This window comes from Hetaerina americana, unplaced genomic scaffold (assembly GCF_022747635.1).
Source record: "Hetaerina americana unplaced genomic scaffold, ioHetAmer1.1.p SCAF_7, whole genome shotgun sequence".
In the NCBI taxonomy this organism is placed as follows: Eukaryota; Metazoa; Arthropoda; class Insecta; order Odonata; family Calopterygidae; genus Hetaerina; species Hetaerina americana.
In genome coordinates this window covers 22,049,505-22,065,998 of record NW_027287316.1, presented here as the reverse complement: position 1 = coordinate 22,065,998, position 16,494 = coordinate 22,049,505, and the positions used below count along the sequence as shown (strand labels likewise).

Genomic DNA, 16,494 nt, shown 5'->3' with positions numbered 1-16,494 from the left:
GGAATGCAAAGCCATAAACGAAAAATTTGGATAAAAAACGGGGATTATTATTGATTTAAATACATACTATAGATCTCAGTCGTTTAAACTAAGTAATTTAGCTAACACTGAAATGCTGAGGATATGTGGAATCATATCCTCGACATTACGCGCTTACGATCAACGTGTTAACTCCAACTAAATTTGTGAAGAAGAGTACGGAACTTAGATTACATTTTGGCTCTCTCCCAAGGATGTATTGGGGAAATAAGTCTACTGTTAGCATCCCTTAATGGTAGGATGGACCTTTCGAGGTCCTGCCGAGTTCTGGTCACCCCTCTAATATTTAAGAAGTGTCCATATTTAGAGCCGGGAGTTAATTTATTCCCGACCGAAGGAGAAACATGGCTTAAGCAACAGTGAATCCGTCAGCACAGAAATCACGTGCAAATGTTAAGTTACGTGAATGTTTATTTATTTGAAACTGTTGGTAAATACACGCGATCCGGTATGCTACGAATCGAAAGGTATATTTTGGATATCATCTACATCTACACGATACCCCGCAAGCCACCGTGAGTACATTCCACGCGGGGGGTGGCAAACAATAAAAACAATACAAATAAGAAAAAAACCAACAAAACAAAAACTAGACGCAAAACAAACAAAAAACATTATATCGCACACTCACAAACAAATTCTTACAAAATTTATTTTAACTTTTACACGAAGAAGTACATATGCAAGCAACTAATATAGTACGCAAGGATATGCGCCTATGAATGCACTAGGTGTCTAAGCGGCGTTTAATTCGTCCTCGCTGGTTAGCATTCATCTCTATTTCTTACCATTATGATTCCTGATTGTCCGGGATACGAATATTTATGTTTGAAAGAACGTATATTTATGTTTGTCTGAACTGGAATCTATCTCCCTTATCTTATCTTTGTGGTCTGACCTACCTAAATAGTGTGGGGCCATAATAATTCCCTTGGTGATATTGCTAAAATCGTTTGTTCCGAACCATCTCACGCGGATCCCAGCCTAATTCACCCTACCATACTCGTCTTTTTATTATACTCGTGACAGTTTTCGACGGATCTGGTGGATTTTCTCTGGAATTTATCTAACGCTTTTTGCCAAAATTTCTTTCAAGGATCCCAACATACTTACAGCATATTACGAATGAGGCCTAACTACGGTGAAATAATACCTCTCTCTTACTGTCTCATCACAGTTACCCACCACTCTTTTCATAAAGGTGTTTCTTTACGGTGGATTCGCATATTATCATGGTATGTGCTTCCAATGAATGGCGTGGTGTTATGCCTAATCCCAAAATATTGAACTTGATCTGCCGTAGTCAAAGCTGAACCCTCTATTGTATACTTAATGTCCTGCTAATCACTTATTTTGCTTCAAAATTTCAACACTGCGCATTTGCATGTGTTCAGTTCTAATTCCCATTCCTTGTACCAATTCGATATTTTGTCTAAATCGCTAGAGAGTAGCCCACAATCTGCGGGTGTCCTTATATCCCATTATACCACCTTGTCGTTAGCAATAATCTAAGGTTGCTACTAACGCGTGAGCTTAAGTCATCACTGTACGCGTGTATTAGGAATCGAAGCGACCCTATTACACTTCCATGGGGGACGCCCGAAGTTACATTTATTTCTGGTGTGCAGAACTCATCGATGACTACTATTTGTTATTAGGTATTTCGTCTGAACCCTCGGCATTCCTGAATTTGATACTATGGAGCTGATTTTCTCTTCCCTTTTCGGAGACTGTAATGTCACTCGTGTGCTCTCTGAATCTGGAAAAATCAATTAAAATATTTTTCACGTTATTCGTTACAGTTTCGCCATGTTCCCCCTCCCAAGATTGTACAGTTGGTCGTCTGGTAAGTATTTCTTCTACATAAGACCAGATGTTATTCTGAAGATATTCCCATGGTACGTCAATTTTTAAGGAGTCTAAGGCTTTTTGAATGATGCCGTTTTGTTTTAATATAACATTATTTTAGTTTCCGCTCATATTCATAAAAATTACGTTATTACTCTTTAATTCTTTCAAAAATTCTGAATGCAACCTCCTTTGCCTTTTCAAGAACGCTCTGCCCCCTCCGTTGTTCCATCTAGGGTCCTTAATTCCACATTTAAGATTGAAAAGAACGTATATCTTCATTTCTTCTCTTAAACAAGTAAGATTTTAGAAAAACCTCCAAAACTTCTAAGTCGGCGGTCTTTTTCTCTTCAATCGTTGTTAATCGTTTAAATGTTTTGTCGAAGTCCGTTAAAAATTAATTAATGAATAAGTATCCTATACCCATTTCTTTGTTGACTTTCGTGAACGGAGTTTTTATCCCAACATTAATAGTTTTATGATCGCTGATGCTGTCCATTGTTTCAATATTTCTGATATTCTCGGGCTTAGGCGCCGCAAAAATAAATAAGTATGCAGCGAACTCATGTTGCTGATCAACTACACAGTCTAAAGAGTGCTTTTTCAATATATGGAGGAATTCTTCTTGGTTTTTGGCAGATATTTCTGCGCATTACGAGGCCGAATAATTGACGGTAGGTTAATATCACCAGCGATTATAATTATGCTGTTGCTACGCTTGTTGCCGAGAGTGGATATTTGTTCGTCGAGCTTATGTAGAATATTTACATTGGAATCTGGGGGTTGGTTATATGAGCACCTCTGTCGTCGTAGTCCTTAGGTTACACCAATCGCTTTCTACGTCATTTATAACGTTGGCTACTGAAGCGTGAATTTACAGCAATGAACATTCCCCCAAGTCTATTAGGCCTGTCCTTTCTGTAGCTCGTGATAACTTTTGGAAACACCTCGCTGTGTGCTATATCTTCCGTGAGCCAACTCTCCTTTCAAACTACTAAGCCTGCCTTTGCAGTAAAAATCATATTTTCAATATGCAATCTTTAGTTTCTAATGCTACGGCAATTTAATGCTATAATTTTTATTTGGTCTATCACCCTTTTTTTGAATGTGTTCTAGATATTCACAAAGTCATTTCACGAAGATTCATCGCAAAAATTGACACTGCTTTTGCATTCACTCGCATTAAAACTATTAAATAACATACTATGACACTCATTGAAGTCTTTTTTCAAAAGCGTATATCTCAGCGAAAGGTATTTATTGAAAGCTCTATACACTGTCCACCACGCTTAACTCTTTGCGTGTGTCCGTTTACCCCACGCGCTACCTTCTGCGATGCTTTCATTGTATAATGTATCTCCGAGCGATTGAGAGGGACTCAAACACGAGAAAGTCCGTGAAATCCAATCTAATTCAACCAAAAATTTCCCAATCTATAATGTAACCCTTTTATTTGGTTCCAAATCGTTCTACCAGGGGTCAACTAGTGGAATAACACAAATATTTAAATTTACAGAAGCTTTAAGTTATCCAAGTTCATTGAGTTTTATTAACAAAAATAACACGACATTTAATATTACGCACTCTTGTTTAAATGTAACGTTTTAAACAATGAGCTATTAAGTTCTCGTCCCATAACCAGTAAATTTTCAATTGTTCTTCAGACGCCATCAACCTCGGAAGAAAGCCTATGTCAAGAGAGCGTTTGGAAATCAGAAATGCAATTTTTATATGAAAGGGTACAGGAATTCAAATATTTACGGTTGGAATGATGTCATCGAGTTGTCTGTCTCCTTATCTTCTACAAATCTCTCTCGCTATTTCTCATGACCCACCGCTTACGTCGCTCTTACGAACAACATGTTTTCGCCATTCAAAGGCAAGCCTATGACTAAGTTTTCGCCGTCATTTGTTGGGCCACAGAGGGGAGGATGCGTGGACGTTTCGTAATCCCTCCACATCCCATCGTGCGGGAGAAAACTGATCACACGTGCTGACGAATTCCTTTTGTTGGAAAACTAGGCATTCCGAACATCGAGGCATACATTGGCTCAGGAACAGCAACTACTGTTGCTGCTTCCGAGGGAATGTATTCCTCCATCTTTTCCTTCGGGTGTGGCCGACCGAATTTTATACTTTCACTCGACCCCAATATACTTTCTCAGCGAAGATAAAACAACGCGCCGGGCTCGAAATGCAAACAATAACAGGACATTAAAAGTCAGTCAAAGGATCACGAGACACGGTCAGGTTAGGTAATCCTTCCACATTCAACACGAACAATGCTCTTGTTTTCATTTCGTCCAATTCTGTGATATTTGTTTTACATTTTCACGGCAACAACTTTTCCATTCCTGGTTATGCCTAAAAGTGAAAATGTGGTCGAATATATAATGGTGGAGAGCACGGAAATGATTTTGCTCTCGCATGTGGGCTAGTGTCGGAGAGAAAACTCATAAGGTATGAAAACAACGAAAGACCGGGGGGGACGGTGAAAGACCGTGTTGATCGAAGAAAGTCTTGTTTGACACCCACTGTAGTTTGAAGTTTAGCGACAAATCATTGGTGCTGCATGCGGGAGTCATTCATGGGTTTTACTGCTTACCGACTGCTGAGCGAATCACGATCTTCTTTGGACTTCGCGGGAAGAGTCATGAGTCACTCCAATGGCGGTGCCGTGGAGACCACTCACTCTTATCAGTGATGCCTTTGCCTCCGCCAAGTTGCATGCGTCAAAAAATCCATACCCAAAACGATTTCCCAAATCATCCTTCGGAGGAAATTGTGGAAATATGCATTTACCGCCTTGCTACGAAACAAAATAATATCTGCGAAACATTAGTTATTCAAAGAAACCATCAAGTCCCTACAAAGAAGACAGCGCGTAGTTAAGAAAACGATGCTACATAATTTGTCATTTATTAAAAATCGAGGAAAAAGAATATGATTGACCTTAGGTAGAGGGTCGATTACGTGTCTCGTAAATCAAATCACCCGCCTCAACGCAACGCCTGAGCTAACAGCTCCAATTCAATTACACGATGCAACACTCAGATTTAGGGAGTGTTGCAGTGCCGCTAACATAGCCCTGGTGCGGCATTAGGGAGTGGTTGGCGAATAGAACGAAACTTAGAGATGAAGTCAAATAAGGAACTTAATTAACATTAAGACAGACCCCTGTCACATGGCCTCAATACACTGTCAGTGTTTGGGCGATGGCCTCAGGAACCCTCTTACCCAGAAAGGTGCTTCACTCGATTGGTCCATCGTTGCGTTGCGACCAGATGAGAGGCCGCCGCGGGGTTTGGGGAGGGATCAGGAGTCCGGTTGAGGGGATGGCGGGAATCCTACGAAGGGATCAACCAGGAATAGGTCGTGCGCCCCGCGAAATGGTCTCCGGGAAGGATCGGCGCTCTGCTTAAGTTAGAATGGGAGGGAAGAGTTTCCGAAAACTTTCCAAGCGAAGACGCTTATATGCGTGCTCGTACCATGATCGTCTGGAAAGCGGAACACTTTCTCGCCTGTTGCAGCGCGAATAGCCGCCGCTCAATCTCGCCTTCAGCTGTTTGTCTGCTCACCGTGCGTGAAGTTTCTCAACGCTGTTATTTTGTTGTTTCTGTTTATCAATACTTCAGAAAATTGGAAACTTGTGATGGTAGGCCTGTGACCCGATTTCTCGTACGTAAGATTCGCCGTGAATTAATGGAAGTTTACGGAGACAACATTACTGAAAAGTCGTACTTTCGGCGCTGGGACATCTTTTCAGAGGGAGAGAATGTCCACGATGACGATCCCGCTCTCCTCCACAACAATTCCACATCTAATACAGCTGGGAGAAACCAGCAGGTTATCCAAACAATCAGGCGGAAAATTTCAGCCAACCACGCAATAGTCCTGACTTGTCTCCTTCAGATTTTCGTATGCTAAGAAAAATGAAGGACATTTTGGCAGGAACGAAATTTCGAGTGATGAAGAACTCAAACAAGGGAGGACCACTTCTATCAATGTACAGGCGGCTGAGGAATGTGAGGCCGGAATACAAAAACTCTTAACATGTTATGACAACTGCACACATTGCATGATGACTACATAGAGAAGTCATTCAAGGCTTTTATTTAACGTACAAATCGGTTTCTATTTTCCGGGCGACCCTCGCGTAAGTTGCGTGCGCCGTCGGTCGGTCCTGATGACCCGCCCACGTGGCTCGAGCCTGGGGGCAGGGGTGTGTGTGCGTCTCGGGACGGAAGCGAGTCGCCTCGAGGGTCTTAGGCCTGGGTGAATCATCTATCCTGACAAAAGGATCGCCGTGGCAACTACGACCACGGTCGACTAAAGAGAGGAACAAAACATAACACCACCCACTCCCTGATTTGCTATGACTTCATAAGCGGCACCAAACCACTGATAAGCGCTGTCATAGCAATGAAAAATTTCGATTTCCAATTTAAATGCAGTTGAATTCAGTTCAACCGGTTCGTGAAAAAGAGGAATAACGGTGAAACTTGCCATTGAAAAACAATGGACCAAGTTTGGCATGAATAATTATGTTATCAGGTTAGATGCATAGATGTTGAATATGGATAATACAGGCGTGTCAAATCGAAATTTCAGCAAAATGGTACTGTTTTTTCGACTTCACACGCCGAATTGAAAATTTGGAAAACGAATCTCGACGTTTAGCAGCAATCACTCTTCTAATATATAGATATTCCATGCATCGGTAAATGCAAAACGTCCTGTCTTACGTCATTCTAAAAATGGAAGTTAATAGTTACCAGATCAATCGCATGATCTTTCGATCGACTTCACGAAACGAGATTTGGTTAAATAAACCAAAAATGTGTTGGGTCAAGGTTTTGTGGAAGAAAACAAATTCTCTTGGATGTATTTAAGTAACATTTAATGAGTCTCATTTTGAGAATTATCACACACATGGTTTAAATCACTTCATCAGAATACACCAGGCAGATCAACTGTATTTATATTGGAAAAATCAAACTGCAACAACTAATGCGAGTCTTCACTGCAATTTTTAATTTTTATAAAAAAATACAACTCCAGTCTTCAGCTGAATATGTACAGATTATGGACACCATCTATAATGACCAGAGACACGGAGATACCGGCCCCTAAATACTCTAGCCATACACGAGTTGCATTGAATGTGCCCAGGAGCCTTATCTCAGGCTACCACCAACAAAAATAAGTTAAAGAAACTATAATCACAATACAAAATGACAGGAACTTAAGTTATCGTTCACATGCAGGAATTACGACAGACACTGATGAGAAAGGTGGCCTAAATTGACATACAAAAGGGAGACAACATTTCACATATTTCCCCTTCAATAATGCAAGGTAGCCATAGTGGTAGAGCACCCCAGTCTTGGTATATTGTGCATAATTGGTGCTTCAAATTTCCCACTGATATTAGGAAATGGTCACAATAATACTACTATCCATGTCATGTAAACAGCAACACTGACAAATATACAAGTTGCAATCATGTGCCTTCCACACCAAAGCAGTTCAAAAGAAATTAATAAATAAAACAGTTGAGAAATAACTTTGGAAATGTACAACAGCTGACATGGCTCAGTATACCATAGATTAAAGGGCAAATGTTATCCATTACTTCCCCAGCTATCACAACTATTCCCCGTCCCAATAACATTTAACAATGCCATACAAGACACTGATTGGCTTCTACACATGCTGTGGTATTCAGTACACATTGCAGTTAATTTTAAATTGCAAATGTACCAAGATGAGAATCAAATAAGATTGTACACATATCAACATAAACCAGGATAATGACAAGAACATGAACAGATATATAACTTTTAGAAACAAACATTCATATGGTGAAGGTCAAAACATAAGTCCCAAATCCCACTGTCCAATATGTACTTCACCAAAATGAACAAATTCATGTTTAATATGCTGCTAAGTGCCACCAACTGCAATGGGCAACTGTTTACAATCAGCTTCAAAATGCATGCCAAAATCGAGAACTAAAAACATAGATGTATGTCATTTTAGGCCCCTTAATGCTTCCAAGTGAACTCGCAGGTCCACATAATCAAGTCTATCCCAGATGGTGGACGACTCTGGACCACCACTTGTCAGTACAAACAATGTCTGTCTGCTTTAACTAAGAGTAAGTCTTGGAGATCAGTCGTAGCAAACGTGCCTTCGCCTTGTGCCCAAGCAACCATGGGGACGCAAAGACAGATGGCAAAGCTCTAGCACTCCTCAGCTTCTCAATGCTGCATTCCTCCAGTCCGTTTCCAACAGGGCAAGGGCACAGGCAGAGGACAAGGTCCAGCCTCGTCTCCCTTTACCTCTCTTCCGGCTACTTCCAAATAAATAACACGCATACACACTTTACACACTTGCATACACTTGTGTCCCAGTCAACACCCCGGGTCGCGGTGGGGAGTGCACAGGGCTTCGGAAGTGTCTTCCCATGTCACGACCATCGTGAATACTGATACCCGCCGTCCCTGAGATATCCTCTCTCAGCGGACAGAAGGTGAGCCGGGTGCCGGGCATCGCCATGCGGCAGCCGCGGTTCCACCCTACTCGGGGCGATACGGAGGAGAGACGCCGTGGGCGCTGACACGGCGCGGCAGAAATCATAAGTTCTCCCTCAGCGACGAGGAAGCGTGGTCGCGGGCGAAGGGGGTTGCCCGGCGGGAGACCATGGGGCTGCAGGACGACGAGGAGGACACTGAGGAGGAGGAGGATGATGTGGACGACGAGGGTTTGGGAGAGGCGAGGGGCAAGTCGTGGGGGGCGGAAGGTGCGTGGGGCATGGCGGGGGAGGCGGACGGTTCGGAGGCCTCTTCGGGCAGCTCGCAGGTGAGCCACGGGTGGCAGAGGATCTCGTCCAGGGTGGGCCGGTCGCCAGGGCGTATCGACAGGCACCTCCTTATCAGGTCTCTGCATTCTGCAATAAACGGTGGGCTCGTGAGTGATTGATTTGATGCCTAGGTTTGCACAATTGGAGTTTATTTGTGTCAAACGATAATTCTAGACTAATAGAAATTCGTTTACGGCTCACCTGGGGATAACCTGGTGCGGAAATGAATCTCAGCTCGGACTATCTCACGGTCCTCTTCAAATGGTATGTCACCACACACCATCCCGTACAGTAAAACACCCAGGGACCAAACTGCCGCGCTCCTTCCGTCGTATCTACTGTAACTTATCCACTCGGGAGGGGCATAAACACGAGTCCCTGTGGAAGAAGAGAAACAATGTGTTTATTAAAAAACATTACATAATAACAAAACAAACTTAAGTATTTTATCTGGCAAAATGCACAACATAAACATGATAAATATGAACTGAACCGATGATTTAAGAATTACAACTATGACATTGGGCACTGAAGGCAGTGTCTCGTTCCCGGCAGCGGTGAAAGGAACATGTCCGTGGTCGTAATTGCACGAAATCCTTTCGAAACCGAGGATAAACCATTGGAAAAGAAGACCCAGAATATGATCGAAACTGTTATGATTGGCAAACGTAATATAAGTACGATGATGATGAGACCCGCACAACCTGTTTCTTATGTTTGATAGACCTATCAATTATCAATGCCCTATCAATTATATAAAAAATGCAAATATAAAACAACGTTAAGGGCACACAAGTACAGTATCGCTATATTTCAGCCAAGCTATTACGGCGACGGGAGAGATGACTGCATTGAATTTATTGTGTTGTTTATTGAACTAAAATATCAACACAACAATAAATTATCACTCCTCTAAACATTATCCATTTACTCTGAAATAGTAAAGATCATATGAAGTGCCACTGTGGACCAGAAAGCATTTGCAAGACACGGGGCACACCAAATCCCAGTCACAGAGCTTAATCAATTTCCTCTCTAGGATGGCATATTTGAATAGAGAAAACTTCCCAAAAAAAATGGGGCTGCTGAAACTATCTCAGCAATCACGAAGTAAATAAGTGAACTCCTTCGTAGCCATGAATACGCTCATCTTACGGCGTGATGACCGTCCACGTGTCAAGGTGGCGTTCCGTGCTTCGTCACAATTAATGCACTTACTTAACTCGTTGGTGCAGCTATACGGAGCTGGGTACCATTTTCTTATATCTGAAGCTCTAATGCACTCCGGCGTCCTGGTCCAATAACAAACAATGATTGAATTTTGTTATCCCTACATTAAAAATTTAAGGGAACTGCTAAATCAAAATTAGATTTTGAACTTTAGAAAATCGCGGAAAAAAGTTCCGTTCCTGCTTACACTACCGACTCTCACGAGGTGATTCCCGTTTACAAAATTCAAACTAGCACAATTTGGCTGTAATATTACATGAATTAAGTCTTCTAATTCGGCGCGGCGCTTGTTCACGTGTCAACTCTTAGGTTTGCGTATCAATTGCATTTTCGCATTTCAGTTTTCACAACCTATCAACGGCGATAACGGCCAACAGAAACTTTTTATTTTTATCATATTTGGCCACTATTTTAAAAGTGTTCGGCCCCGTTGTGCGGCATTGGGATATTAAGGGAGCGGCTTAAGGGGGGCTATTCGGCGTCAGTACGTCTCTTCCAAGTCCCAAAGATCGATCGGAAGTTGGAAGGAAGAGGTTTTACTTTACTCGCTCGAGTCTGAGGCATCCGCCGCTTCAGGAGGGGAATGGAGGGGAAGAAACTGGGGTGAAGTGTGTGTGCAAGGGATGCCTTGCCGCGGTGGTGTTAGTGAAGGTGCAAGAGGAGAGGGGTGGTTGGAAGTGGGGGGGGGGGGGGAGACGGTCGTCTCACGAGCGGAAAACGGGTCACGCAGACCCCTCATGTCAGACATCCCCTTTCGCCAAGCCCCGAGCTCGCCGATCAATAATATCCCGCCCGCGCGTCTAGCCGTCTGGCCCCACTCCTAGACTCACCCCCCACCCTCCCACACCGTGGCACATGATGTGCCGTGGCATCCACAACTTGGGACAGAAGCAGGGAAGGGTTAGTTCTGCGCGCATTCATTTGTCACATAAACCGCCTAGCACGACATAACAACAATCCAGCCATTAGCCAACCACAACAAAACGTAAAAACAAACTCACCGTCAAAATCTGTATAGAGGCCGTCTCTCAGGAACGTGCCGGAGCCAAAGTCAATCAGCTTCAGGGAGTTTGTCTTCAGATCCACCAAAATGTTTTCGTCCTGACACAACAAATGGCAAAATTAGATTAAAACATGCTCCGAACGGATATATGTCCATTGCAAATACCAATTCATGTTTCCCTCTGCAAACTAGAGCACTCAAGTTTACAGGGCAAGTAAATCAGTCAAAATATTTACCTTAATATCCCTGTGGATGACTCCAGCCTTGTGGCACTGCGTAACAGTCTCCACAACTTGGGTGAAGAAGGCGCGGGCCACGCTCTCTTGCAATGTTCCCTTCTCAGTAATGAAATCAAAGAGATCCTTCACAGATTCTGGTCTTTCCATGACGATAATGGAAGAGTTCTGGCGCTCGTAGTAATCCAACAGCTTGATTACTCCCGGTATATGGGCCACCTTCCGTAACAGGCAAACCTCCATGGGCACAAGCTGATTTCCGACCTTAATGGAAAAGTCTCAGTGAATCACCATTCCCAATAACATTCAGGTGGAATCTAAACAACGAAAGGGTGATGGAAAGCCTCCTTACCACTGTCCAATCAGACACCTTGTACTTGTTCACCTTCTTGATGGCGACCTGAAAAAAGAAATAATAAACCGTCAATAAATTTCCCAAAAAATACAAAAATGTGACCTAATTTCGAAGACTAGCTCAACGAAATTGCATGAATTACACATAGCATTAAATACAAACTAATGTTTTTCTCAGATGCCTGTGGACATTGCATGTTAAACTGAAGCAGTCTGGTCGAACACTATCACTAGTTTCCTAACGGAAACATTAGTAATTTATGCATACATATCTTGAAACTACGATCAATATTATACGCGTTTAATGAATTAAAAATAAAACAGCACCGTCTCCACTGTTTCTTAATATTCAGCTGTCAACTCTCACTCCCTTAGGAGTAAATTAGCTAATGGCATATTTCCTTCCCGAATGAATTGCAACCTATCAACGTTCAGGGAGATTTGAACGGATGAATACAAAACCGAATGGGCGCCGGAATATCACAACTTAATCGATTCAGTTACCTGACCCATTGGGATTCCGTCTAAACGATACCTTTGACTCCGCTGCTTAAAAAGCTACTGAAAATTCCATTGATCTGATTAAAATTGAACTTCCCATGAAGTGCAGACAGTGCAACAAAGATAAATTTCTAGTTTGTCCATCAAAGTTTGCTATCTAAGGGAGTGATTGTGAAAATTCAGAACATTATAATCGGAAATTATTGTAAACAGCGTTGAGGCAGATTGCAGACTCGAATTGGTTGCTTTCAACACAGCCCATGAATAACCGCGCAAAAATGCACTTCATGAAGGGGTGGCCCAACGGTGGTCACATTTCGAGCTTCCGGTAATAGTCAATCGTAACACCAATCACCAGTAGATCATGCACGTCAGTCAAAAAATGACCATAATACTGTAATTTTTACGTAAAATATCATTACACGTACAAATAAATTCTAGGCAAATACTTAGGACATCACGTTGCAATGAACACAACGGCAACACCATTAGCACAAAATCAATCTATTGAAATAACATGGCGTACAGAGAGAAAAACCATAAATGTATCTTAAACTTACCGAAAGTCCATCTCTTTGTCGTATCCCAGCATAAACAATACCGTAGCCTCCTTTACCAAGGACATTGCCCTCACGGTACGCGCACTCGAAAGGTTCACGGTGCTGAGGCATGGCTGAAATGAAAAAAACAACTTCAGGAAATGGTTTTCTAGTCACATACTCATGTTCATAACCCATAATGCATCACTAATGTAGTCGCTGCTCAAATCGTCTGCAACCATGGATCACTTGAACACGCGCGATGCAGTGGAAACTCGCCTAATATTTCTCTATCCCGATGAATGTCGCGCCATGGGGTTATTTCTATCGATAATTCGATTCTACTGGGGACCTTCCTGTGTAGTATTTTTAAAGGAGCCGTGGAATAGTAGGCTCATCAATCATTGTAACAGCTGATTTCTTTAAAAACACTACGGAAGTTTTAACCGGATGTTGACAACCGGTTTTTAACTTCAGTGTTTCGCCTTAGTCCATGGCGGAACCGCGTACTTTCGCTGTCCCAGCCGACAATCCTACTAAGGTGGGGTCCATCAGCACTAGAAGCCCACAGTAGATGTACTCAATTTCTAAGACGGTCCACTCCTGGCTGAAGGAAACCTCCGCATTCACGAACGGTTGCCCTTCGCCTCATTATTGTACGCTATCTCACCACTCCCCCACTTGAATATCCCTCCGCTTGGCGGGCTTAAGTCACCTCGGCCAGCCGACAGGTATAGGCATTAAATAATATATTTCATCGTGATAATAATCTCATATATGCTAATAATGCATACCTAATTATATTACAGATGTGAAAAATCATCGTGCTCTGATTTAGTGAGGATATTCTCATTATATATGAGGTACTATTTTCTTTGCATGCGGAAGGAGACTTAGTACATTTACTAGGCGTAGTGGATTCGTCAAATGTTTTGATGAGAATTCTCATACTAGTCCCGCCAAAACGTGGTAAAGGAGTGGTCACATTTCTAGCACATGTTCTCATGTCTAGAGCAATTTTGAACCTTAAATGAATGTAACTCAACAGAGTTAACGACTGATTAGCTTGGTTTTGATTGACTAACGTCACCCGTAACCATAAAGGCATGCATTTAAAAAAACTTCATGGCGAAGTATACACAATGACAGACAATAATAATATCAAATTGTGGATGCAAATATTACGGTATGTCAAACTAAAAGATAAGATATCGGAGACTCGAGAAAAATAGATACAAGTAGTCGTTTTTCCCAAGACAATCGGGAAGCATGACTACAAGGAACTTCAAAAAGAGTTAACAGATTTGATGCACTAGTCAGGGCAGGATATATCAGCAGAGACATAAGGTACGTTCGTAGTGGCACGTGTATTTTCCGTACATTGAAAATTTTTCGGCAGTGGGAATTAAATCAAGTTTTCGCTTTGAAACATATGCCACCGTGGGCGTAGAATTGTATGAATTTGTATGTTTGGCATTAGTATTATTCTTTCTTACGGGTGGTGACATAACGCCACACGCCCTCTCCACAGCCATACAATAACCGCAGGCCGTCGCAAAGACGTGTGTCATTAGGTGTTAGTTCACCAGCCATTCCATACATATTCCCTCAATTTCCTCATGCACCTGGCACCTCACGAACCGAACGACCATGGTGGAGGGCGACCAAAAACAAGAAGTGCAACTAGCATACATATATTACGAGTATGAGATAGTTTTACGTTGCTATTCCTAAGCCTACAAGAGGACAAGAAACACTATTTCAAGAGGGCAGTTACATATTCAATCCAGACACAATATAAGTAACCATTCTACGAATTGTGGACCGACAATTCACAAATACAATACTCTATGTACGTTCGCCTACGCCCCACTTAACACAAGGACGCACGGCGAGGGGGCGTTAGGACGCCAGCCTTTTTGCCAGTGTTTTCAGGGCATTTAATCTGGTTATCCCAACTTTAAAAAGCGCGTACCTAATTTTTCTCTACTGTATCCCTGCTTATGCTGCTGTCGCGTCAATTATAGTCCCGAGTCTTCCCATATCTGAAGGCTTTAACTCTAGTTACTGTTTCTAATGTGTGATTTGCTTTGTGTCCTTTCATTCAAGTTGTTCACGAACCTCGCGGGCTTTATTGTCACAATAAGCTCGCCTCTTTGGGCAACCAATGACCGTAGGCACTATTTAATTCGTAAATATTGAGCACTTGAACACGAATTGTCACTAACACCTCCTAAACCGTTCAGTACAAACAAGCGCGATGGAGTGGAAACTCACCTAATCTTTCTTTATCCTGTTGAAAGTTGCCACTGGGGTTATTTCTATCAATGAGGCTAGGCACCTTCCTCCGTAACATTTTAACAGGAGCCGTCGAGATGCACAAACAACACTGTAACAACTGATCACAATATTTAACACAACTGAACAGTTCCAACCATAAGATGACTGGCGGTAACGCTGCGTCTCCTTATATATACAGCACTCTCTCGCCCCTCTTCCATTGGAATATCCCTCCGCTTGGCGGGTTAACGTCACATCGAACAACCGTCAAATATTTGCATTAAATAACGCCTTTCTTCGTTATAGTAACCTTTATTAGACTAATAACTCATATAAAATTATAATATTCACGATAAAACTCATCATCCTCTGACTTAGTAAGGACATGCTTATATTACGTTAGGTACTATTTTCTTTGAATGCGGAAGATGATTCATTGTACATTTACTGGGAGAAGTGGATACACCAAATGTTTTGATAAGAAAAATCATTTCTGTCCCGCCAAAACGAACCAATGAGGAGTTACTACAGCAAGGAAACGGGATAAAAAAAATACTCTGGGAATTTTGAGCCGCGAATGAAACTAGAATCTACTTCGTAACGTTCACAACAAAGTTTCTGATAAAAATTTATGAATTCGGAAAAAATTATAAAGAACGCTACTGCCAAATAAAAATTGTTTGTATGTGTACTAGCTAAAATAAGAAATTCACAACATTATCTATTATCTCGAAGAAAAGTTTGGGGATTAATTTTCAAAATTTTCCACATACCGCAAGCATGGTAAATATTTACAAATTAATAAAGTTTATAGAGGTTCTGTAGACGAAAATATGCATATGACTAAGGATTTCGTTCCTCTCAATAAATCCTCCTCTCGGCATTGGGCGCAAATGTTGTCGCAATCTCCAACAACTTGCGTTTTATTCGCCACTGGTACATTATATAGGGAAGCAACCATTTGGCCTACGCTGGAAAATCCCCTTCAAGCAGACGTACTGAAAGAGCCGTTGAGCTCTATTGCGACATCTGTGGAGGAGTCTTGGAACTATATGGAATCACCAAATGTGTATTGTATTTCAATGATGATAGCATTCAAGTCAGGATATTTTAGTTCGGCTCTATGCAGGAAATAACTATCTATACAAATGGAATTACCTAGTCTTCGCCGTAAACTGCAGTGGAAGTTAGACCTCATTTTAATTATGCCGCAAGTATTTGTGATCCTTGGTAGAAAATTTGGCAAAAAGATTTAAATAAAATCCAGAGAAAATCCGCCAGATTCGTTAAAAATTGTTATGATAAGAACACGAGCGTGATAGGTCTCTGAGGGGATTTAGGCTGGGAGCCACTTGAAAAAGGAAGAGAACAAGCAAGAATAAGACTTTTAGAAAGGTTCAGAACAAACGAGTTTTACGATGACACTAAAGGAATTATAATGGCCCCGCACTACTTTGATAGAGTAGACAGCAAAGATAAAATAAGGGAGATAGATTCCAGTACGGATAGATTCAAATACTCATTCTTTCCCCGAACAATCAGAAATCATAATAGTAAGAAACCGAAGTCACTTTAGAAATATTAAAAACATTTAACGTA

The 16,494-nt window shown here is 41.8% G+C and overlaps 1 protein-coding gene across 1 annotated transcript; it reads right to left on the bottom strand.

The window, feature by feature from the left end:
• Window positions 1-6,770: 6,770 nt before the first annotated feature.
• LOC139696187 (serine/threonine-protein kinase pim-1-like) lies at window positions 6,771-15,068 on the bottom strand. Its single transcript, XM_071594827.1, has 7 exons — window positions 14,893-15,068; window positions 12,637-12,749; window positions 11,574-11,621; window positions 11,222-11,485; window positions 10,984-11,083; window positions 8,954-9,130; window positions 6,771-8,839 (listed from the first exon to the last, which is right to left on the bottom strand). Exons 1-7 carry the CDS (start codon window positions 14,969-14,971, stop codon window positions 8,526-8,528), a joined length of 1,095 nt encoding a protein of 364 aa, XP_071450928.1. The 5' UTR covers window positions 14,972-15,068; the 3' UTR covers window positions 6,771-8,525.
• Between the last annotated feature and the right edge of the window lie 1,426 nt (window positions 15,069-16,494).